The sequence below is a fragment of the Convolutriloba macropyga genome, chromosome 13, assembly GCF_964194025.1.
Source record: "Convolutriloba macropyga chromosome 13, txConMacr16.3, whole genome shotgun sequence".
Taxonomy (NCBI): domain Eukaryota; kingdom Metazoa; phylum Xenacoelomorpha; order Acoela; family Convolutidae; genus Convolutriloba; species Convolutriloba macropyga.
In genome coordinates this window covers 33672982-33700208 of record NC_134480.1, presented here as the reverse complement: position 1 = coordinate 33700208, position 27227 = coordinate 33672982, and the positions used below count along the sequence as shown (strand labels likewise).

The 27227-nt window shown below is 38.4% G+C and overlaps 1 protein-coding gene across 1 annotated transcript in view; it reads right to left on the bottom strand.

The window, feature by feature from the left end:
* The window catches only part of LOC142351440 (WD repeat-containing protein 81-like), a 136022-nt gene that overhangs the window by 101329 nt on the left and 7466 nt on the right, over positions 1-27227 (bottom strand). The window contains exons 3-4 of the mRNA XM_075403447.1: positions 566-749; positions 42-155 (exon numbers count right to left, since the gene is read on the bottom strand). Of these exons, the coding sequence (XP_075259562.1) occupies positions 42-155; positions 566-749 (298 nt within the window). The remainder of the gene's footprint in view (positions 1-41; positions 156-565; positions 750-27227) is intronic.

The following is a 27227-nucleotide window of genomic DNA, read 5'->3' as shown; positions in this document are numbered from 1 at the left end:
GATTGCAGAAGGGTACGATCGCAATTATATGATAGTTATACCTGTAATTTAGACTGGTCAGCTGTTCCTTTTCTGTCCTGCGTGTTAAGAGGACATTCAATGGTACATCTGTTGTATATCTCCACAAGCACGTCTCTGATAGTATTGTTTACTGCCTAAAAAGGTGATCAGAAAAACAGATGACCAAAGAAAAGATGACCAGATCAATTTCTGCCATAACCCCAGAAAGCAAATAATTTGAGGGTGTCTATCAAGCAAGTACAGTGACCAGACTCATGTCACTTATGTTTAAATGAGCTTGAACGTATATTCAACAAAAGTCGCAATGACGTCAAGTGAAAAAAATTTGAACAATACAGCAGCAATCTGAGCCTCTATCCGATCACATGTAGAGAGTTACCAATAATTCTATTTTTGAAGTTAAATGAATAATATATATTGCTGTTGACCTCACAAATACAAGATCAAAAACTGTACCTGGAATCTATCGATTCATTTCTTCCTAGTACCTCATTATTGTTAAGCAAGTACTTTTGAATTTGACAAGATAACGAGAGAACCAAACCTTCTCAGAAACGCATTGGTCAGCCAGCTTTTGCAGATCTGATGATTCGCAGCTGACGAACTGTTTAAGTCTGCTGTTATTCCGCTCCCAAGATTTAAGCGCATTTTGTTCACACAGTGTTGCGTGGTACTCTCTGTAGCCCATTGACTCCTTCTCAAACGGATTCTTCTCAAAGTTCACGCGCCTGAAATGACCAAACTCTTTGGCCCGAACTTTTTGAACAATCGAAAAAGGATCTTCGAACGGCAATTAATTTTCAATGTACTGATACCAATGACCAACATTATATTCAAAGATGATCAATGAAAAAACTCAATGACTTGCACCTTGATTTTTCAATAATTAAATTTACTTTATAAAGTCTATTGGCAAATAAGAAACTGCAGGGAAAGTTTTCTAGAATTTCCTATGAAGTCAAGCCTCTGTTTGCGCACTCGTCTCACGTAACTGCTTGCCTATTGCTAAAACGTTATTTTTTTTAAGATTCTATAATTTAATCGTTCAGATTGAGTTGTTTTGACAGGTTGAATCTCCTTTCGTTTACTGAAAGTGTTAGTTGGCTATTAATTGCGCTGACCTATATTTAAATTCATAACCACTTTTCAGTTCTCTTTAAAAAAAACTGGCCAGTACGTAACTGAAGGTTGTATTCAACATGCATCTAAAAGCAGGTTTTAGTAACTTCAATATCCGAGAGGGATTCAGCTTCCGCTACTATTTCCAACGTCCGACCGCAAACAACAAAAGGATATTACTGTTAGCTAATCCCTTCTGTACCATTTTGACAAGAGAGCAATGGCAGTAGATGTATCAGCCATCAACGCTGCAAATACAATTTACGTGGAGTGTTCAGGACATGCTGAGGGCTGACGACAGCATGAGTTTCTTCCTCGGTAGAAATGATCTGACGGATCAAGAGAAGAACATAAAACGAATGATGCAATTACGTAAAGCCATCATCATGCCTAACCCGGTTACACAAGAGCTTCACTGCTGCAGAGGCAAAAAGTCCACAAGTCAAAATGATTCCATCGCGTGAAGGACAATGGATAAGGCGTTTGACTGTCCAATTAGCAACTGGGCAACTGGAAGAGTACTCTCTGACACCGGCTCTCTGATTGGCCGAAAAAACCAGCAATTTGCAAAAAATCAAGAAACAATAGCGTAACAACAGAAAGTAAGGCAGCGTCCAAAATTTTGGCTAAAAAATAATTAAATTGTAACAATTCTTCAACAATGTAATTAGGTAACCCCCGATCAAAAATCTTTTTAAGATCCACTTGTTGTCCTTCAATGCTTTGTTTTCAAAAAAAGTCAATTGATGTCTGTTTATTCCACTCCAGTTGTGAAGTTTTGTCATTTCTTCTTCGTTGGACATCGTGGTTTGTTCGTTGAGGACGATAACTATGAGGAATTTCATTCCTCCCATGATTGGAAGGAATATTTGAATGATATAAAATAATGCTATAATTCTATTGGATGAAACCCCTTAATGTTGTATTCCTCCTGATTGAATTTTATTGAAAGAGTTGGAAAGAGTAAAAAACAGTTAGTTGAATATAAGGCTTTGAACCCGCATTTTACTCTGAAGATACTAGAGGTAAAACAAAATAATAATATAGAAAGCAGCACTTTATAATTTGGTGACAAGGTTCTAAAGCCTTCTCTTTTAAATCGGAAAACAAAATTCAATTGGAAAACTAATCTCAAAATTAATTCCTTTCCATTCAAACTTATTTTTCGAAAAATCTTTGACTTTTACAAATTCTACTTTGACGTACACATTGCACTTTGCTTTCCCTAGAAAAATACTTTTTTTTGATAATGACCACACCACCACCTCCACCAACGAGTGCACCTCACATTCAACTCAAACCTTTTGGCGGTACACCAAAAGAAAACTGGAATCAGTTCGAAAGTTTGTTTCGCGCAAGCCTAGCAGTAGCAAGAATTCCAACAGCGGATAGCCAGCAATGTCGATATCTCCATCTTCACCTTTGGGGTACAGCTTTGAGTTTCTATCTGGGCTTGACCCAAGCTCAACAAGACGACCTAGAACAGTCTTTGCGATGCTTAAGGAATCGCTATGCAGGAGCAGATAAACGGCGCAACTTCGAATTCGAATTGAACAACAGGAAATTTGATCCAGCGAAAGAAGACGCAGATGATTTTTTGACAGATTTGCAGAGGTTGGCTGAACTATCAATTGTAGATGTACCCGCATCGACAGGAGTAGCAGCAATTGACAGATCAGATGAGCGGACCAGAAAGGTTAGAGAACAGTTCATTCAAGGCATGCCCTTTAAATACAAAAAAGCTTTACTGAAAGAAGACGAGGATTCTAATGTCACAGACCTTTGCAAAATAATCAAACGCCGACTTCGCGCAGACAAACTGCAACCCGAAGTAGAACCATTAACAGCGTTTAATGAAATTGAAATTTCTCAGAACTCAACATCAGATTTGATGAATGCAATAGCTCAAATTGAAGCTAAACAAGATCAATTGCAGCAACAATTTGTGCAACAAAATCAACAAAACTATGATTCACAGAACTATGATCAAAGCCAACATTTTTGGAATCCACAAAATAATTATCCGAGACAAACCCGAGGGAATTCGAACTACAACACTCGAGGAGCGTATCGAGGTAGAGGCTACACACGAGGAGGCATTCAGAATCAATCTCGAAACCGATCGCAAACACCAGGACGCATCATTTGCCGTCAGTGTGGAAAAGCAGGACATATGCAAAAAGACTGTTGGCATAGACAACCGCCAAACAGGGGAGCAAATCTGCCTTTCCGCCAATCAAAAAACTAGTTTCGCCGCCACAGCAATCCCTACAAACCGTCGATGTAAGCATGAACTCCGACGAAGAAACTTCATCACTTTTTCTAATCTCTATTCATTTTAATCACCTTTTATATAAAGCGATAGTAGATACTGGCGCTTTCGCCAGTGGCATGCCCCTTCATATTTTTGAAAAAATTGCAGAAAACACTAAAAATGTGAGAGAGAAGCTTCCAGCTCCTCCTTCGAAAGCAGTAGTAGCAACAAAAGAAGAAGTAACAATACTTTTTCAAGCAAAAATTCGATTCACGTTAGGACCATTTAATCTCCAAGACAGATTTATGATTTTCAAATCCCTCAACGGAGTAATCCTAGGTGCCACTTTCTTCAACGCATATAATGTGACCATTAACTGTAGAAAACGAATACTTCAATTCCCAGATTTCACTTTCGAGCTTAATCATATCTATGAACAAGAGTCAACGAAAAGAGTCAACACAAAACATCACTATCAAATCATTATAGCAGAAGATGCAACTGTTGAAGCACAAAAGGCGCAAACAGTTCGTTGTCAACCAATAATCACAAATGAGCATCTACCAGATAGCGCTTGCGGCGTATTTGAACCGTCCCGCCGCTTCGAAACAAAATCTGGATTAGTCTTCAGTAACGCCCTTGTGCAGGCTGATACGAACAACAACCTCTTCCTATTTGTCATTAATATTATTGATGCGCCAGTCCACCTAAAAGCAGGAACAAAAATTGGTGAGTTCACTGTATTAACAGCTGAGCAAGCATCTTATATTATGCCTCTAGAGCCTGAACTTCTCAAAAACTACACAAAGCGCAAGCAGCAGCTAATTCTAAATAGCATTGAGATGAAAAACAAATATAACCAGCCTCCTGAAAAACAAATTAACAAATTCTGGTTCCCTACGCCTGAGACATGTAATGACCCAGACAAACTTGTTGGACTTGAAAAACGAATATACAATTCACTGATTGAATTCAAAAAAGCAGAGTCATTGGACCCCAAACAAGATGAAGAAAGTCGAAAACAATTCATCGAAAGCTTCAATTGGACAGAATCTGTACTGGACGAAAAGTCGAAAAAACAATTAGAAGATCTCCTCGTCGATTATAACAAAATTTTTGCGAGACACAGACTGAATATCGGAGTTAACAACGACTTTCTAATAAAATTAACACCGGAGCATAACCGTCCTGTATATACTCAAAGTCCGCCAACTCCAATCCATTTGAAAGAAGAGCTCCTACTCGAATTAGCATTGCTACAATATTACGGAATAATAACTACCCTGCCATTTTCAAAATATTCTTCACCCATATTTGCGCAACGAAAACCATCTGGAAAACTCAGATTACTAATAGATCTTCGAAGAATAAACCATCTGCTCAGAAATGATTATCATCAAAACAATTTCCCAATCTCAACCCTGATGGATGCCAGTTCCCACTTCGCAGGCAAAAATTTGTTCTGCAAGATGGACGGAAGTCAGGGATACTTTACATTACGCATGGCAGACCAACAATCTGTACAACTTCTAGCGTTCAACTTTGCCAGTCGAACCTGGGCATTTTTACGACTTGCTCAAGGCCTCAGTAGATCAGTAAGTGCATTCAGCTCTTTTATGAGGGAAACTCTAGACTCAGTGATTACCGCAGACAAATGTACACAATATGTAGACGACATTGCAACAGCATCTTGCACAGTTGAAGAAATGATTGAGAATCTGAGAGCTGTCTTTGAATGTCTAGAAAAATCAGGATTGAAATTATCTACTGAAAAATGCCAATTTGGAGTAACGCGTATAGTATTTTTGGGAAAGACTATATCGGGCGAAGGAATATCACCAATTGAATGGAAGATAGAAAAATTCCTCAGAAGCTTAAAAATGCCCACAAACACAAAACAAACAAAACGCATGATCGGATTCTTCCAATTCTACAAAGAGTTCATTCCGGAACTAGCAGAGAAACTACTGCCCTTCTACCAACTTCTCAGGAACGAAACTGATTTCAAAACGACAGATGAGCATGAAGAAATTCTCCATACACTCAAAACCAATCTCAAACACGCATGCCAACTGAGCCTCCGTTTGCCTAGACAAAATGACCAATATGTCATTATGGCAGATGCTTCATTCTATGCAGCAGGGTACGTTCTAATGATAAAAGATTACTGCCAGATTGAGAATCAATTTCAATACGCACCAGTCTGTTTTGGTTCACGAATTTTCCCTCCCTCCTTCCTTAAGTTGTCAATCTACGCGAAGGAGTTCGCGGCAGTTCATTACGCTTTGGACACTTTTGGTCACATTGTCTGGGGAGCAACCCAACCCATACTCATTCTGACTGACAACCGAGCATTGACACGCTTCTTCCAAGCTAAAACAATACCATCCCCTCTTTGGACAGCAGTTGATCATGTGCTTAGTTTCAATTTTATTCTGGGACACGTCCCAGGAAAAACCAATCTAGCAGCGGACTATCTCTCACGGATTCACATAAATCCAGAAGAAAAAATGCAACTGCGCATTGCTGAAAAACTACCAGTCCATAAAATTGATGTTGATGTTTTATCTAAAACACCAGACAACTCATTTCTTTCCCTCACTTCATCGAGTAACCCAGATATTAAATCAAAATATCAAAATTTAGAAGGTAGAAGCTGGGGAGGCATGTACGATGTCGAACCAATACAAGTAAACAGCGTTGTGATGGAAAACCCTGTTGACGACTTTGACCTGTCGGATCGATGTATACCAGTTGACTTAGCGAACGAACAGCAACAGGATAGTAACATTCGAGTAGTCTTTCAATGGATTCAAACTAATCAATACCCCACGGACCGATCATACCTATCATTCGACCTGACGAAGTACTTGAAGCAGTCACCAAGATTAACAATACAACAAGGCGTGCTCTACAGAAAATTCTTCGACCAGACAGGACGTGTGGCACTCTTGCAGTATTGCGTACCTCAACAACTGCGAGCCGAAGTTCTTTACAGAGTACACAATAGTCCCTATCGAGGTCACCTTGGAATCTCGATTACTATCAAAGAGTTTCGAAGGAGATTCTACTTTCCTGGATTCTCTGAAGTGATAACCGACTACATCAAAAACTGTCTCACATGTCTTCAACACAAACCAGCTCCCACATCAGCCCTCCGACCACCTTTGCAACCAATATCAGCGACCCAAATCTTTCCCGAGGATATGTTACAGATAGATCTTGTAGGCAAACTGCCCGGCAAAATATATTGCTATATTCTAACGGCCATAGATGTCTTTTCCAAATACATGTTTGCTGTTCCCCTACGGAAAACTGATGCTTACTCAGTCTGCAAAGCATTGGTTTCAATTATACTAAAACATTCGTACATTCCCACAATGCTAGTAACGGACCTCGGCACGGCATTCACATCTCAACTGCTGAGGGAGCTGTGCAAAACGCTACAAATAGAACTGAAACACGCCACAATCAAACACGCACAAACAATAGGACTACTTGAGAGGAACCACGGCCCCCTCAAACAATTTCTAAAAATGCACAGAAACTCATACGGTGAGAATTGGCACAACCATTTGGATCTCGCAATTTTCGTTCATAATACAACATACAATGCTTCGATCGGATGTACACCGTCCGATCTGTTTCACGGAAGACCACCTAACACGCCGCTAGACTTGCGTTTCCATAACAGACAATTCAGAACATACAAGCCAAGCTTCGAGAGTCTGAGACAGTTACAAGACGCAACCCTAGAGCAATTCGCGAAAGTAAAAGAGAACTTGATGTCTACTTACAACAGGTACAGACAATATTACGATAGAAAAGCAGGCGCAGCCCCACTGGAGCTACATGACTATTGTCTGATGTTAGACCCAACAGCAGTCCACCAGTCTTCGATAATGCACAAAAACAAAGTCAAATGGAAAGCACTATACAGAGTTGAACAAGTCTTGACAAATAGCAATTATATTGTGCGTCAAACTGGAACACATAAAACATATTGCTGTCATCGAATTCGTCTTCGTCCAATAAAACCCAACTTCGTCGTGCCAGATATCGAGACAGTTAACCCTCTTCTTTTTGAGCCAGCGGAAGTAAACGATGAAGATAATGAACCTGAAATTTTTGATACACAGCTTGAAAGACATATAGCACGTGTCCTTGTACGAGCCCAATCAGAAAATGACGCCCCAAGACATGTTAGGATTAATGAAAACTCGAACGAACTAGTACACTACAATACTAGTGACCCAGCAACTCTACTGCGACCGTCACAAAACATTGTTGAGCTGAATGATGACGTTTTTGTTGTCGAAGGTCAAACAAACACCGAAACCTCGCATACATCACCTGAGTCAATAGACACTGCTAACATTCTACCTCCTCAGAACACAGATTTGACGGAAGTACCAGCAAACACATTGTCAAATAACGCTAGATTAGGTTCTGATCGAAATTACAACCTAAGATCCGGAGAACGATTTGAGCTAGCGAGACAGTACTCGCCGTATAATCTTCTTCAGCTGATCGAAGATGACGATGCCCAGCCAGAAGTATCCGTAACGACCATACTCCCAAACCACCAACCTGAACTTACAATAACAATGGGACCACATTCTGATGACGAAGAACTCATCACAGAATCACTCACACCCCCCGTGAGCCAAATTGGAGACAACGCAACAACTGAAGGTTACATAACAGACGAAGAACTATCAAATTTGGCAGACCCCTTTAGCGACTCAGAATGGCCAGCAGCACCAGGAGAATTCAACACAGTTCCAACCCGAGATCAACAGAGTGTCAGCACAACAAGCTCTGACGAAAACCACCGAACAGCATCGCAAGAAGCGAACCATCACGACATACAAGTCTTCGAGCCCCCGCCAGGTGTTGTAGGTACCAGCACACATAAAAGTATTGTACCATTAACACGGTTTCCACTAAAGCAAGATAAAAAACGCTATGTAGTGCCGCTAGAACTAAACAGGCAAATTTTGGACGGTAAACTGCACCAAGAATTTTCTTTTAATAAAAAAAAATAAAGAAAACAAAGTGCAACTACAATAAACCTTTTCCAACCATTAATATTATTACTCTTATCTTATTGTCTTAACCAACTATGAAACTTTTGTCCATTTTAATTCTTACTGTTACCATTTATTTCACTTACCAACAAAAAGCGACCGAAACCCGAAAAGGTGTCATTTTCAACCTTTATCAAAGAATACTACAAACAGAAAGATTCGTTAAACTTGATCTTTTGGTCCCATTTCCCCAGTATGACCAGAAAGTTGATGGACGACTGGCTAACCTTACGAACGAAATTGAACAACTTTGGACAAAAGATAACTATGGATGCCCCCTCAATTACACCAACATGACAGAGAACACACACGGACTACGCTGGATTGCACAACAGGTAGCAAACGAAAATGTGGCAGCACAACTTGATATAGCAACACTGAAAGGTGAGCTTGACAAACTCCTACGATACGAGACAGACAATCAATTCAATTTCGAAAGCAGAAGGAAACGAGGTGTAGCATTAGCAGCAGCTGCCGCAGCATCAGTATTGGGACTTGGACTTGGAGCAGGCGACAAAGTACTTTGCGTTATAAAATCTGTGTTTGGAGGATGCGATAAGAGAATCGGTGAAAACAGAGAAAACCTGAAACTGGCTATACAACATATGAACCAACTGTCAACCGACATTCAACAAATTGCGACGAAAACTAATGACAAATTTTACGTTGTAGCAGGAGAACTTAAAGACATCAAAAGAGCTCAAGATCAGATCATTCAAACACAAAATGAGAATTGGGAAATGGCCGAAAAACAGTTTGCGGTCCTCAGACAAAACACTCACCACATGCGGAACTGCGTACAATTTCTCTATGTTCGGGAACAAACAAACCACCATGCACTAATGTTGAGCAACCTCTTCCAGGTTATATTCACAAATATCAAATCATACAGGGCTGCATTATATGCTTTTCGTGTTAACTTATTGAACTCACTGACACCTCTCAAAAACTCGTTCCTACCGATGTCCCTAATTCCAAGAGAACAACTCTACAAAGTTCTCCAAATAGTACAACTGATGGAATCAGGAAAACAAGACAGACTAACTTTGGCAATACCTTCACAAGACATGCTCTCTTACTATGAGACAAAATTGATCACTAACGTGAGAGCTACCGACGCTGGACTACTTCTAACACTCGCCATTCCTATGGCTTCAAGCACAACAGCAATGAATGTAATTAAAGCAATTCCAATGCCGATGCCAGACGGACAAACCGGAAGAGCTTACATCTTTCGACTAGAAACAAAGTATATTGGAATATCATCAGACTACAAGGAAGTGGCACTTCTCACCGATGACGAACTCGACTCATGCATAGGATCCTCGAGATATGCTGTATGTTCAAAGGCAATCCCAACCGAGACATCGAAATCAAGTTGTTTAGCAACTCTTTATTATCACGATGATGAAACGCTAGCACTAAGAAATTGTCAAGTGGATTTGGTCGACCTCCCCTTGACGGAGCAGGCAATAAACCTTGGATTTGGCAGGTGGATGATAATGTCCGCTAAAGATAATTATCGCCTGGTCGAAACATCAACAATTGGAAGTAACCCACTGTGAAAAAGAGAACATATGGGATGCCGCGTCTGCATTATAACATTTGCCTGTGGACAGCAACTCCAGGGAGAGATAATTCACCTCAGAAGTGACCTCTCGTCCTGTGAACATGAGCCGAAGCTCCGAATTGATGTGAAGTTGCCGGACCCGTTATCAACAATGTTTTCCCTTTTACCTCCTTTGGAAGAGTTGCCGCATTTTTCTTCAATGACAGAAGCGAAAAAACAACTGTTGATCGAAGCACAGCCACAGTTGCAATACCTACCAATGACACGATCTAACGAAGCAGTTAGACAAATAGCGGAGCCAATAATCAGAAAGTTGACGATAATGAAACCAAAATTTTCGGAAAAATTTGAACAATATATACCTTGGAAAATGTCGCTGTTATTCGGTTTTCTGTCGTTCTTATTCAGTATTTGCCTCCATCTTGGATACAGTCACCTCCTACACAAATGGTCTAAGCTGCATCGCCGCTTTCCATTCCGAATAACCCACGAGGGTCGAAAAATAAAAACAAAACCCGTCCAAGTTGTATCAATGCATGATTACGAATATTTACAAGATCACCCTGAACATCCCCTTCACAAATGTTCTTTGATTCTCCCAGTAGAAATGACTGGACAGAATCTCGAAAGTACAACTGACGAACAACCGGCTGTTCCCAAAAACCCATACACATTTTTGAGAAGTTATATCCGAAAATTGAAAGCAGATCAGCAAACGTCCGCTCCAAGACAATGTTCGACTCAACCCGTTTATTCAGCAATACCCGACCAATCTACAAATATCCCACAGTACAGTGACTACCCAATGAACACAATAAAAATTGGAACCGCTTAATTGAACCAGAAATATCCATATTATTCATAAAAAATTATCAAAAACAAAACACAAATTGCAAAAAAAAAAATGGCTAAGTCCTATGCCTTCAAAAAATTTTCAAATTTTATTGCACCAAACGCATTTTTGGGGTTGAAAACCGGCAGGAATTCAATCCTGAAAAGTATTAAACTTTCCCTTTATTTCAACTTCTGGAACACTCTCGTGCATACCCTTACTTATGCCTTTTCTTAAAAAAAATAATAAAAAAAAAATTGATGTACACAAAAGTAGTTTACTTCACGTGTAGTTGACTCGTCATGAGAATTTTCTCTCTCTGGGTTGTATCAAGTCATTATTTGTATTATTTGAGTAACAATGCCGCTATTATTTTTCTTAAAATTTACGAGTCTTAAAGAACGATTTCTCAGCACCAAATAACTTTTAGGAAAAACTGTTACACAGAAAGTTGTATTATTGTCTCCTTCACCTATTCGATTACTTGAAACAACTAAAAAGTTCCAGATAGAGCCGGGGAAATTATTCTTATTTCCAGTTACAGTCAGTTGTTACTTTTCAGCGAATATCACAAACAGGAAATGAAAACGTTCACCATGCACGCTTTTATTTGTTTTTGGAAACACCATTATTTTTATTTCCTTCTTTTAATTTATGACCGTTCTCTCTTCTCATTGGCTAATACATTCCCTTAAATTTAGAAGTGCGAAAAATTACACACAAATAATTGAAAATTTTTATCGTTGAATTATTCTTGAACAGTTCCGTATCTTAACAACTGAAAAACAATATTCCGAAAAAAAGAAATTCCGTGTCATAGTTTCAATACATCTACACCAAAAAAGTCTCAACATTCATTAGTATTCCCACACTTCGATGTTAAAATTATAATTCTCTTTCACGCAAAAACCTCACTAATTTGAGTTTTCTTTTAAAAAAAAAAATTTGTTAACGATGGCTTTCCTTACAACTGAACAACTTTCGTTGCGAAAGCATTTAACTAGTTGGAGATCATTTAATATTTACTTCCTGGACCAGGACACTCTAATTTATGCAAATCGGGTAACAAAAATTGTTAAATGTTACACATCAGAATCTGAAAAAATAATAGCCTTCTTTGTAGAAACGCAGGAAAAACAAAAACTAATGATTTGCTGGAAACCTGTCAGTCAACCACATTGCTTAGCTATGCTTCATCAATTGCGCCATTCCGAAGAAATAAATCTGGACATTTTGAACAATCCTTGCACTGTCGATTCTTAGAGAAGTTTGATTACAACAGGAAATCTCTTAATAGCCAACTCTTAACTTAATCATTGTAAACACCCTTTGTTGTTCTTATCCTTTAAAACAATTTGTTCAGCATTGTTATCAATACATTAAACAATTCCTCTTTCGCCCACATTACTTACAGCAAAAGATTCATAAAATCTGAAAGAATGAATGTTGAAAACCCTATTCATAACAGAAAAGCAAAAAGTCTCATCAGAAAGCAACTCGACCGGATTATCTCATGGAATACAACCCTAAACCTCGAGCCAATCCCATTTCAACCAGCTCTTCAGTATATTCAAATAAAACATCGAGGACAAAATGCCTTACTAACTGATCTAGAAATTCCCAGAAATTGTGAATATATAATTTTATATCTACTTTCACCAGTTGTGTACGGGAGAAAAACCGTTTATATTTATCCCAGCTCCTTATATGGAGGCCAGATTTTATGGGCATTTGCTTACGGTGAAAAAAGTGTGGATATCGATTTGGAAGACATAAACACTTAACTTCAAAAAACCGCTACACAGCTTTGTTACCCTATGTAATTGATACCAAACAAGATAATTAAACTACCAAAAACATTAACATTATCGTCTGGTAAATTATTTGAAACTTTCGTATGATCAGTTATTTTATTCGAACTTAAAATTTCTTTGACACATAAATCTGCTATTTAAAGCACAATGAAGCAAATTCCTTGCTTTTACGGTCGTCATAGAGCATCAGCTATTAATTATTATCAACCCCCTGCAAAATCTTTTATTGCCTTGAACTTCGAATTCCAAGCAAAAGACACAATTCATCAAATAATTGTGCCGAAGAATTCAAAATTTTATTTTGTCATAAAACGCGCGTTTGAGAGAAACGAAACATTATTCATCGACAAAAAAATATGGAAGCATCAACTTACCTATTGTTAGGATTCCTTTCCCTTCTTTGCTTTAACACAAGGAAGACGCAAGGCAAGTTTCTTCTTTTTCGATACACGTGGCCGACCAGCGATAGATTTTTTTTCCGAGTGGACAACAACACCCGAATTCTCGAACGATAGTAAATGCTCCAGCGCGTCATTTAAAATATCCGTGTCACTTGCGATTTTCAAACGGAGATATTCTATGGTCTTTTCAATTCCCTCTCTCGAAACCATACTGCGAATAAAATCACGTCGCGAGCCGTAGCAATAAAATCGCAGTACATCCGAACACCGACTGCGATCGTCTAAAATAGTGGCTTCCCAACCACACACAAAAGAACGACCAGATCGAGTCAGCACTGCATGACAGCAGAGAGCGGGCTGACACAAAAACGACGAACTTTTAGGGAAATAGAATCTTACTGTATTCTTGTCAGTTGTATTCTGTGGACCCTTCAATAAAAATTGAATAAAATCTTGAGGTGTAGTGATAAGACGATCAAAATTGGCCGAGGCGGCTCCTCGCTCACATATAACGAAAAGTTTGTCACCAAAAGGAACTTTAGATATACTATCGTCCCCTCCTATCTCAATGTGTGGCTGAGTGAACCATTCGCCTTCTTGAACCATACCATCTGTCTTTGTTAACAGTAGCCCCGCAGGGAGCGAAAAATCAATCACACCCCCGATACTAAAAGTGCAACCAGAAGATGCAAAATATGAAGGTGAAATATTGCAATACTTCGTTATTTTATTTTGTGATTGATAGTCATTAATAACATCTGACCACTCCGAAGAACTTCTTAAATGTCTGCAAAAATTGGGGCAAATATTGAAGAACCGTTCGTTCTTAATCTCGAGAGGAAAGCGTGGCCAACCATTCTCAGTACAAATATTAGGATATTTAGAATTTGCACGTATTCCCAAATCCACCCATGTTTGGATATCTGCCCCATCAACATTCCGCACCTGTTGCCAACCTAAACTTTCGATTTTCTCGATTGACCAATATTGCCCTTGAAACTTTCGCACGACCTCGCATGACTCAATCGAAAACCTACAAAAAAAAAACCTGTTTCTACCTCTGCATACTCATAGTTATTGCTTCATTAGTATTAGCGCTCACCTTGTATTATCCATTGCCGTAGTTTATTCAGTAATTACGTAAGCAATACTGCTGACGTCAATAGTTGTTCGAAAAGCAGTAAGATTAATTCAGCTAATTGGGAAAAAACGACAGCGATTGACGCCATCTGAAACGTTAATTATGATCTTACAACTCTTCAATTTCTCGTATTGACAGAAAAACAATCGATAAAAAATGCCAGCTGATGCGATGAGCAGGAATATTGAGAAAAAAACAATTAATCTTCGCAAAAACTTAGTTAAATATGTAAATTGAATGGAATTAATGGCCTCTAGAACAGAAAAAGAAGAAACTTGGAGCCTTTCAGAGCATTCAATTAACAGTCAAAAGAGACAGCATGATGGAGAAGTTAAGCAGTCCAAGTAGATAAACAAATAAAACAAGATGTTTTCAGTATCAAAATGTTTTCAGTCTTGAGGCTCATCAGCCTAATTGAAAAGCGATTGAAGTAGAATAGACAACATCAAAATCCCAACTGACAAGACGAATTGGCGCTGCGCGCAATTGAAGGAAATTGCGGTTGAATTGATTGATTGATGGCATTCTTCAATCAAATATGGCAGGCTTGAAACAATTTTCCCATCCACGCGGAAATGAACACCGTCATGGCAACACTCAATAGTTGCATTCATTGGCTTTGGTATTATAAAGCAGGAAAACACACTCCACACACACAACAAACTGACAATGACAAAAGCAGGCATACTTCAAAACTGAAAAACTCAGTATGACTTAGATTATTTCGAACCCATGACGAGGTAAAACTCTGAAAAAATCGAATCTCTAACGCTCATATTGTTCCTTCATGACTTGCATGAAAAAGCTGTGGCGGCTTAACAATTTATTCAATGTCTTTGTAAAAAAAAATAGCGGACTCAAAACTTTGAAGAGAAGCCGGAGTATGAGGAATTTCATTCCTCCCATGATTGGAAGGAATATTTGAATGATATAAAATAATGCTATAATTCTATTGGATGAAACCCCTTAATGTTGTATTCCTCCTGATTGAATTTTATTGAAAGAGTTGGAAAGAGTAAAAAACAGTTAGTTGAATATAAGGCTTTGAACCCGCATTTTACTCTGAAGATACTAGAGGTAAAACAAAATAATAATATAGAAAGCAGCACTTTATAATAATAACCTTGCCAAATTTTACCTCAACACAATATCCTCGCTTTTGCAGCTCAAAGATTTCATCTCAGGTCTTTTTTCAAGTAAAACTGATACATTTCTGCTAAATGTTTAGATTTGACAAAAGACGCTGCCCGTTCACCTATGAATCATTTTGTATTGCCTCTTTCGAAAAAAAAAACGATAAACATTTTCAGCTTGAGTTTTATTTTGACAAAATTGCCTGTGTTTTGCCTCCTGGATCAATTTCTGTTGTATCGTTAGAGTAAAACTGACAAACCTATGCTGCTTAATTTTAAACATCGAAAGTTCTCTTTCTCCTCAATCAAATTATGTAGTGTCTCTTTTCAGCAAAACTGATGCACCTAAGCTGGCAATATTTTTGGTTTTGAAAAAAATTTCCGTCAATATTGTCTAGTCTAAAACTAAAGCTGCTTAGTTATTTTGAAAAAAAAATCTCAGCTTTTTGCTCAATCGTTTTACTTAACCTCTTAAGTAAAACTGACGTACCTATGTTAATTATTTTAAGTTTTCAGAAAATTTTCTGGGTTTCTCACTCATTAAATGTAAGGTCTTGTTAGTAAAACTGCACCCAGGCTGCCTATAATCACAAGATTTTGCCGCCTTTTGCGTCTCTATCATTAGTGCCTAGCGTCTCTTTGAGCACATTTGATGCGCTTAAGGTTTTCGAAAAAAAATATTCCAGGCCTTCTGCTCCTCATTCATTTTGTCTGTTGTGTTTTAAAAAAACATGCGCTAAAGCTTCTTAATTCTTAGATTCAACAAAACGTCCGGTCTTTTTTCTCTCCAATGATTTTGAAAATGATATAAAAAATCTGCTCAATTGACTTCTTTTCTGATTCATTTATCCCCAATCTGATTCATTTAATCTGTATTCTCAGCGTAAAAGTGATTGATCTATTCAGCTTAATTTTTAGTTTCGACAAAATTTTGTTCCTCTTGTCGCCTGATCATTTTTTGTAGGAAACAGTAGGAAACAGGCCGTGATGTGGCATCCCACTCCCCTCGTGATTGACAAGTGTCATTTCTCAGACATTTCCCAAACAAAAACGGCTTTGTCGGTATATCAAAAGGGCTCCATCGCATGAATGAAAGTAGAGATGGAACTCGCCTGTTGAGTACAACTACCGCGCCTACTTTTTATTTGTAAATTATTTCAAGGCTGTTGGTTCCGTAGTCATTCTATTCTACTGTTTCTTTTGAGCAAAACCGATGGATCTCTTCTGCTGAGCTTTAGTTTTGACAAGGAAGAATTGACCTTAGCTGTATAAGCCGTCAGCGGTGCAAAATTATTTGACATGTTATTTTCAGGACATTTTTCTTCAATGGAAAAGATTTGAAGGATCATAAGCGTGATAAATAAAGGCTGCAACTACGTAACGCCATCACGGCCGATGAGATTGCAAGAGAACTTATCTGTTGGGAAGGGTAATGAAAGAGGCCGTGACGTGAAATCCTATTTCACCCATGATTAACAAGTGTCAATTCTAAGACAGTTCAGAAGCAAAAAAAAACGTCTTCGTCGTATGTCAAAATTGCTCCATCGCGCGAATGAAACTAGAGATGGAAATAGCCAGTCAAATTAGCAACTGGGCAACTTGAAGAACACATTCAAAGAGCGGCCCTTTTGTCGGCCATAAAAAAACCATCAATTTGCAAAAAAGTCAGGAAATATTAGCGTAACAACATGCAGTACAGCAGTTTAAATTTTTTGTTTACTATGGAAAAACTAAATTACTCCAAATACTAAACAATTAAATTAGGTTACTCCCGACGAGCGGTTTTGTCAATTGCCCCGCATTGCTTCAACTTGAAAAAATTTTTGGAATGATGTTTGTTAATTTACCTGCCGTTTTTGAAGTGTTGTCATTTGACAACTTCTGGCTTGGTTTGTTCAGAACAATCCCCTTCTGACTGAAACGCCTATACAGCTTAATTTTCATTTTTGGGAAAATAAATTCCTGATTTTTTGCCTCAAGGTAAGTTTTCTGCTTAATTTTTTTTAGATTTGACTAAATTTTTCGGCTTTTGTCTCATCAATTGTTATACCTAATGTGTCCTTTGGGTACAATTACCGCACATGTCGGTTTCTTTTTTTACTTTTACAATATTTCGTGGCTGTTCCTCAATCAATTTTTTCGTTGAGTCTGATGGACGTCTTAGTTTTAGTTTTGACAAAAAAGAACTGACCAATGATGTATTAGCGGTCAACGGTGCGAAAGCATTTGATATGTTATGTTTAGGAAAACCTAGATCCCTGATAGGGTGATTTCTTTCACGGTCGAAATCATCTGACGAAGCACAAGAAGTGCCACACCCATAAAAAAATGCAATTACGTAAAGCAGGCACGGCCATCTAGCTTGCACGAGAGCTGCAGCGGTTGGCAGTGGTAAAGAAATAGCTCGCGATATGTGACATCCCAATCCAAGCCGGTTTAACGAGGGTCAGTTCTCAAACAATCCGTTGCCGCGACAGTTCAGAGGCAAAAACGTCGTCGTCGGTATGCCAAAAGTGCTCTATCACGTGAATGACATTGGATATGGAATTCGTCGGTCTAATTAGCAACTGGGACACTTGAACACTCCGGAATAGCGGCTTTCCGGTTAGCCAAAAAATAACCGATAAATAGCAAAAAGCGAAATGTAAGCGTAAGAGCATGAAATAATGCAGTGTTCAAGGTTTTGATTACTGCAAAATTAAAAATGTAACTGTTAAAGCTAAACTTCTAGTTTTGACAAGGAAGAATTGCGCATGGATGTATTGGCTGTCAGCTGTGCAAAAATATTTGACATTTAATTTTTAGGACAAACAGAGGATTTACGATAGGATGATTTTCTTTCCAGTGGAATTGATCTGACGGATCATGAAAATAGCAACAAAAAGCACAGGATGCGATTACGTACCGCCATCACGCCTGGCCAGGTTGCAGCTAGTTAGCTGATGGCAAGGATAATGAAATAGGCCGTCATATGTAGTATCCCATTTGAAGCGGGTTTGACAAATGTCAATTCACAGACAACAGAGTAGCAGCGGCAATCCAGAGGTAAAAATGTCTTGTCAATATGAGACAAAGGTCTCCTTCACATGAATGACACTAGAGACAAATTCGACTGTCAAATTACCAACCGGACAACTCGAGGAACACTCTGTGACAGCGCCTTTTTGTCCGGCCAAAAAGGAGGCAACAGTTTGCAAAAAAATCCAGAAAAATTAACGTAACAACATGAAGTAAGGCCGTGTTTAAATTTCTTTTTACTGTAAAAAGGTTTCGAATATTTATGAATTTAATTGGATCAGACATTTTGTCGACCAGAGATTTTGTTAACTGACATTTTTTCCCTGCACTGCTTCATTTTAAAAAATTGGTCAGAATTATATTTGTGTTTTCCTACTTTGTCTTTGAAATGTTGTGATTTGACACTTTCTTGCTTTGTATGTTCAGGAAAATCCCCTCCTGACTGAAGCACATATACTACGTAACTTTCATTTTTCGGAAAAAGTTACGCTTATTTTTTATTTTACAATATTTCAAAGCTGTTTGCTCTTTAATCATTTTTTACTGTCTCTTTTGAGCAAAACCGATGGACCTCTTCTGCTAAATTTTAGTTTTGACAAGGAAGAATTGCCCTTAGATGTATTAGCCGTCAGCGGTGCCGAAACAATTGACATGTAACTTTAGGACAAGCTGGAGCTTTACGATAGGATCATTTTCTCCCCAGTGGAATCGATCTAACGGATCATGAGAAGCGCGACAAAAAGCGAAGGATGAATTAACGTACCACCATCAAGACTGACCAGGTTGCAGGAGAGCTTCAGCGAAAGGCATTAGTAATTAAATACCCCTGTCATTATGTCAAAAATTCTCTATCAAGTGAATGACACTAGAGACGGAACTCGCCTGTCAAATTAGCAACTGTGCATTTTGAAGAACACTCTCAAATAGCGGCTCTAACATGAAACGATGGAGGTTTTCTGCTAAGTTTTATTTTTGACAACGAAGAATTGACCTTATATATATATTAGCTATCAGCGGAGCAGAAACATTTGACATGTAATTTTCAGAAGCTGAGGATTTACGCTAGGATATTTTTTCCCAGTGGTAATGATCTGCGAGATTCTGCACTGCTTCATTTTAAAAAAAATTAGTCAGAATAGAATTTGTGTTTTCTTACCTCCTGTCTTTGAAGTGTTGTGATCTGACAATTTCTTGCATAGTATGTTCAGAAAAATCCCCTCTTGACTGAAGCATATACTATGTAACTTTCATTTTTTGGGGGAAAATTTGGCCCTTTTGGCGTCTTAATAGTTTCAATTATTGTCTCGATTGATTTGAAACAATGGACTTTCACTGATTCGTTTTGAAAAACTTTCTGGCTTCTGGCTTAGGAATTATTATACCTAATGTCTCTTGATTAAAATTGCTGCACTTAAGTCTTACGTTCTACTTATACAATAATTCGCGTAAAGCGGGCACGGCCAACTAGGTTGCACGAGAACTTCATCTGTTGGCAGTGGTAATGAAACAGGCCTTGATATGTGACATCAACCCACGCGGTTTTGACAAGTGTCATTTCTCAAACAAATGAGTTGCCACGACAGTTCAGAGACCAAAACGTCTCAGTCCATATGTCAAAAGGGCTCCATCGCGTTAATGACACTAGAAATGGAATTCTACTTTCCATTTAGCAATTGGGCAACTTGAGGAACACTCTCGGACAAGCATTTCTTTGGTTCGCCGAAGAAAAAACAATTTGCAGAAAAAGTTACGAACAACATAAATAATGCATGCGAAAATATTTCAAATATTAAACTTGTAGTGCTAAACTTCTGTTTTTGAGCTGCCGGAATCGCCTTGGATGTATTAGCCGTCAATGGTGGAAAAACATTTGATATGTAATCTGGAGGGAAAGCTGAAGATAGGTTGTTTTCCCGGTGAAAATTTTGTTTTATATCACGCTTCTCATGATCCGTCAGATCATTTCCACCGGGCAAACAACCTATCGACGGATCAACTCTGACGCATCATGAGAAGCGTGATATAAACTAAGGATGCAATAACATAACGCCATCACGCCTGATTAGATTGCACGAGCTTCAGCTGATCGCGGTGGTACTGAAACAAGCTGTGATATGTGACATTCCATTTCAGGTGGGTTTAACAAAAGTAATGTCTTAAAATGATTTGCCGCGACAGCTCAGAGGCAAAAACGTCTCCGTCGGTATGTCAAAAGTGCTCCATTGCGTGAATGACACTATAGATGGAATTCGCCTGTCCAATTAGCTACTGGGCAACTCGAACAACTTTCGGACAGCGGGTTTTGATTGACCGAAAAAAAATCCAACAATTTGCAAAAAAAATTTGAAATGTTAGCTTAACAACATGAAGTGATGCAGTGTTCAAAGATTCGGTTACCTTGAAAATATCAAAAATTAAAGCTTTTAGTGCTAAATTTCTAGTTTTGACAAAACAGGATTGCCAATGCATGCATTGGCCATCAGCGGTAAAAAAAAGGTATCAAAATTACAGGAGAAGCTGAACACTAATGATAGGATGATATTCTTCCCTGTGGAATTGCAACTGCTTCACTTGAAATAAGTCGGCATGATACTTGTGTTTATTTACCTCCTGTTTTTGAAGTGCTGTCATTTTACAACTTTTTGCTTTGTCTTCTCAGAACAATCCCTTCTCACAGAAGCACTTATACTGCTTAACTTTCATTTTTAGGAAATTTTTCCAGCCTTTTTGCCTCTGATTAGTTTAAATTTTGGTCTCATTTGACTTAAAACTGTGGAAGTTTTCTGCTTAGTTCTTAGTTTTGTCAAAATTGCTGGCTTTTGACTCAACAATTATATTACCTAATGTCTCTTGAGTGAACTACCGCGCCTATTTGTAATTTATTTCAAGGCTGTTTGTTCCGTAGTCATTCTTTTCTACTGTTTCTTTTGAGCCAAAACAGATGGAGCTCTTATGCTAAAATTTAGTTTTGACAAGGAAGAATTGCCCTTAGATGTATTAGCCGTCAACGGTGCAAGAACATTTGACATATTACTTTCAGAACAAGCTGAAGTTTAACGATAGGATCATTTTCTTTCCAGTGGAACTGATCTGACAGATCATGAGAAGCTCGACAAAAAGCGAAGGATTAATTTACGCACCACCATCATGCCTGACCAGGTTTCAGGAGAGCTTCAGCTGAAGGCAATGGTAATGAAATAGGCCGTGGTACTATTAGATTTGACACGGAAGAAAAGCCCAAGGATTTTCTAGCCGTCATAGGTGCAAAAGCAATTAACAAGTAATGTTCAGGAACAGCTGAATATTTACGACCGTTGACTTCCCTTCCATTGAAAATCATCTGACGAAGCATGAGAAGCGCGACACAAAGGATACAATTAAGTAAATCGGGCATAGACAACTAGGTTACACCAGAGCTTCATCTGTTGGCGGTGGTCATGAAACAGCATTGATATGTGACAATCAACCCTACGCGGGATTGAAATGTGTCATTTCTCAGACGAATTAGTTACCGCGACAATTCGGAGGTAAAAACGTCTTTGATATTAAACGCCAACGATATAAAACATTTCAAATGTAATTTTCAGGAGATGCTGATTATTTACGATAGAATAATTTTCGTGGAAATTTTCTGCCAAAAAAAGTGAACAGCGAAACAGATCAAAGGATCCAATTACGTAAAGTGGGCACGGACAACCAGGTTACGAGAAAATCAGCTGTTTGCAGTGGTGAAACAGGCTGTGATATGCGGCATCCCATTCCACTAATTTTTCTGCAAGTGTCAGTTCTCCAATAACTGAGCTTCCACAACAATCTAGAGGCAAGAACGTCTTCATCCATATGTCAAAAAATTTCCATCTTGTGCATGCATGCCACTAGCGAAGGGATCTGAACGTCAAATGAGCAACTTCAGGAGCACTCTCGGTCAGCGAATCACTAATCATCCAAAAAAGAACCAACAATTTTTAAAAATTCAAGACAGAATTGCGTAACAACATGAAGCAATGTACTTTTTAAAGTTTTAGTTGCTGTGAAAACGTTTTCAAAACTAATTTGTTACAATTATTGAACAATTTAACCAGAGGACTCCCAATCAGAGGTTGGGTTGTGTCAATTGACAACTTCCAGTACTGCTTTATATTTACAAAAATGTGTCGGTATGATATCTGCGTTGATCTTCCCCCCTGTTTTGGAACATCCCTTTTAGAATCCCCTTTTAACTGAAGGACCTAATCTTCTTAACTTTACAATTTGGAACCAATTCGAGCCTTTTCGCATCTGAATCGTTTTAAATATTGTCTCTTTTGACCAATGGACGTTTTCTGCCTAACTTTTAGCTTGGACACAATTTTCTAACTTATAGCTTCTGAATTATTTTATCTTTCGTATCATACTATTAAAATCGACGCACCTAAGCTGCTTAAATTTTAGCTTTGATAAATTTCCTGCATTACGGACCCAGGTCATTTTCGTCCAGTCTTTCGAATAAAACTGATGCATCTATGGTGCTTAATTTATGCATTTGAAAATGTTGATTGCCACATATTTCTTAAGTGTTACCTAGCAGACTGAAAACCTGTTTGAAACATTTAATTATATTAGAATCAACAAAAACAAGAACTGATCAAGCACTTTCAATTGACTTTCTATTGAACGTTTCCCGTTGCGTCGAGGAGTAATTCCGTTAAACGAATAACGATTTAGCGTGACATTCGATCTGTTGAAGTTAGAGGGAATTGTCATTTGATTAACTTTAAAGATTTGCGCTGACTAATAGAACTGCAACTGTGCTATAATTCCTTCTTGATGGACATGATACAACTCAACGCCACCTCATAAGCTCCTTAATGAGGCTTTTAGGCAGTAGAGGAGGAAACAGAAACTAAGCTTTTGCCTTATTAGTAATTTTGTTGCTTTATGTTCTTATCAGGGCTCGATAGTTCTGTGTGAACTTACAATACCGATTAAAGCAATTCACCACGCATTTATTTCCTCCGTAAATACGTACCATTAGTAGCCCATCCTTATGAGCAGCGGATTGCAATTGACGTGCAGAACAGCTTGCGCTAAGAGAAAAGTCACTGCTGATCCGGATTATAATTTGGCTGTAAACTTTTTAATTTTGAATAGCAACATTTGTTCCCCTGTTCAAAACAGGAAGCGCAAACAAGCACCTTTCGCATTCAAGCAGTCGGTCACTGTCCGGATAAAACAAATCTCCGGAGCATTACGATTGACAAAAAATGATATCAATGCCCGACGGGCGGTTGCTTATAACATACCAAATTAGCTCCAGGACATATTGTAAACTTGAAGCTCGACGGTAACAGAACTCTAGCTAGAAGTACAAGGGAGCGGTTAAAAGAATCCAAATACGAATACAAAACATATGCGCTGTCTCGGGAAAGAGTCACAGGGTCAATTAGAAAAGTAAAAAAAAACAGCAAGACATCACCAAAAAGTTGTATCCGACTCCACATTATAGAGCGTTCCTGTTTCTTCCTCAATCATTTATTTCTATTGACTCTTTTGAGTAAAATTGATTAAAATTGAGCTGCTTATTGTTACGATTTGACAAAATTTCCAAATTTTTGATCTCAAACATTTCTGAAATGTGTGTTGAGTAAAACTGATGCACCTATTCTGCTCAGTTTTAATGACATAAGCTCCTGGCTTTTGCTCCTGAATCCTTTTCTCTATTGGTATTTTCAGTAAAACGGAGGCAATTACACTTCGTAATTTTCAGTTTTGGCAAACGAATTCCTGCCTTCGAGAACTTGCACATATGCTGCTTTGTGATTAATTTTTAAAAAAAAATAATCTGGTTTTGGCTCCTCAATTGTTTTATCTAATGTTTCGTTTAAAAATGATGGATCTACGCTGCTAAACTATTACTTATGACAAGGAAGTATTGCCCAAGTATATATTAGCAGTCAAAAGTGCAAAAATATTTGACAATTAACGTTCAGGAAAAACTAAAGCTTTACGATAGGGTGGTACGTTCCCCGAACAAAATGATCTGACGAAGCATGAGAGGTGCCACACAAATGAAAGGATGCAATTAAGTAAAGGGCGCACGTCCAACTAGGTTGCACAAAAGCTTCGTCTATTAGCAGTGGTAATGAAACAGGCAGTGATAAGTGACATGTGAATCCACTCGGTTTTGAACAGTGTCATTTTCCGAACAATTGAGTTGCTACGGCAGTTCAGAGGCAAACAAGTCTTCGTCGATATGTCAAAAGAGCTCCATCGCACGCAAGACACGAGATTGAAATCTGGGCAACTTAAAGAGCACTCTTGGACAGCGGCTCTTTGGTCGGCCGAGAAAAGGAACAAACAATTTGCTAAACGTCAGGAAATAATAGCGTAATATGAAGTAATACAGTATTTAGTTTTGGTTGCTGTGAAAAGTTTTAAAAATTCAATTGTTCCAAAATTTAAAAATTTAATTAGGTGACTCCCAATCAGAAAATTTGTCAATTGACAACCTCATCGGGGACTGCTTTATATTCGAAAAAATTTACTCGGAATGATGTCTGCCTTGATCCACCTGATGTTTTCGACGCGTTGTCAGTTGACACTTTCTTGCTTTGTTTGTTCAGAGCAATCCCCTTCTCACTGAGGCTTCTATTCTGCTTTACTTTAAACTTCGGAAAAATCTCGCGCCTTTCGCGACTGAACCATTTTAAACATCGTCTCCTTTGACTGACAACCATGGATGTTTTCTGCTTAGCTTTTAGTTTCGACAAAAATTTTTGCTTAGAGCTTCTAAATCAATTTAACTGTCGTCTCATTCCAGTGAAATCGATGCTCCTAAGCTGCCTAGTTTTTAGCGTTGCTAAAATGTCCTGCCTTTCGGACCCTGAAACTTTTCGACTAGTCTCTTTCGAGTAAAATTGATGCATCTATGCTGCTTAATTCTTGCTTTTCAAACAGTTGATGGCCTCACACTTCTAAGTGTTACCTAGCAGACGGAAAATTTTTTCGACGTATAGAATTATATTAGATTCAACGCAAAACAAGAAGTCATCAAGTATTGTCAATTGACTACTATTCGATTGAATTTTTCCCATTACGTTGAGGATATACTCCATTATATGGAATGAAAAATAGTTTCGTGTTAGATCTGTTGAAATTGGAGGGGAGGAATTTGTCGTTTGATTACGTTCAACAATTTGCAATGACCAATGCACGTCAAATTATCATAAATAAAGTTTTAGCTTGCCTTCCCCGTGCATCACGTTTCTTTCGCTCGCTCTTCAAGTGGCGAAATTCAAGTGTCTGTTGATCAGCAGTTACAAGTTTGTCAACTTCCGTCAACTTCAAGCAGTATCACGCTGCCTACAGGCTTTTTCTGGTTCACGGTAATTGTCTTTTCAGCAGCCTCTTCTTGGCTGTCACAACAGGTCCTCAGTAGTCGCCAGTTGTGAAAAATGAAGTGACAATTGTTTCAAATGAGAGAAAAAATTCACTGCTTCTTGATGGACATGATACAGTCCATCGCCACCTTGAAAGCTCCTGAATGAGGCTTTTAGGCACAAAAGGAGGAAAAGTAGAAATATTAAGCTGTTGCGATATTATTAATTGCGTTGATTTAGTATGTTCTTATCAGGGCTGGATAATTTCCTGAGAACGTTTTAATGCCGATGAAAATAATTCGCCATGCATTTACTCCATAAACACGTTAACCAATATTAGCCCATCCTTATGAACAGCGGATTGCAATTGACGTAAAGTGAAAACTTTTTTGAATTTGAATAGCAATATTTGTTCCCGTCGTCAAAACAAGAGGCGCAAGCAAGCACCTTGCGCATTCAAGCAGTCGGTCGCTGTCCGGATTAAAAAACTAATCTCCGGAGCACTACCATTGACAAAAAAGGATATCGAAGCCCCAAATGGAAGACTTAAGGAAACTATGTTAGAGCAGCAGGAAACCCCTGAAAAGTAAATTGAGAACACGAGACAATGCGGTAGCAGAAAAAATAAACACAGTTGACGAAAATTGATACAAACAACTTACCCATTTTGCGTTCATTAGTTCTGAGCAGCTGTTCCTCCGCTCTCAGTTGTAAAAACTTTCATTCTGTGTAAAAACAACTTAATAAACTACGAGCAATCTACTACTTTGTGGAAATGTAAAGTTTTCAAGTTTGGTCTTGTCGCTCACTTGAAACCAGTATCACAAAAAGCGGCTTGCAGCCTCATTCCTGCATTAATTGGGTCGTCTTTGAAAACTACCAACTTTAGCTCGGAATCATCTACCAAAACATGGAAGAGTCAGATTAGAAGATGAAAACGAGTCGAACGAGGTAGAAGATGAAAACGAGAGAGTCAGATTGGGCATTTTTTATGCTCTTGTTTTGTAAGAGGATCTGGAGCCTCCAATGAAAAAGACCTTCAACTTAGATCCCTGTGAAGTGTTCACACATCTTTCATATATTCTCCTGAAAAAGGCCGTTTCGAGGTTACAAAATTGCAGGCACTTACATGTCTATTCTCACGCCTGCTTGCAATGAGGAATAATCGGGAGAAACTATCAACACCAGTGAGCTAAGAAATTAAGGCAACTTTAATTTATGCAGACAAATGAGTTTCTAAATCCGCGTTTCTTAGATAAGATAAACGTAAACAAGAGCAACGTATGTGAAAAGCCAAATTGATTTACTTTTAGCATTCAAGGAGACCCCTGGCCCGCTCTATTAAGAGCGCATTTCATTTCAAAAATCCTGACAAATATCGACTTGCCGATGAGAAAATTTATGAACTTCTACTCAAAATTTATTCGCAAAGATCCTGTTGTAATTCGCCATTTTTTGACATAAAGTGAATATTGA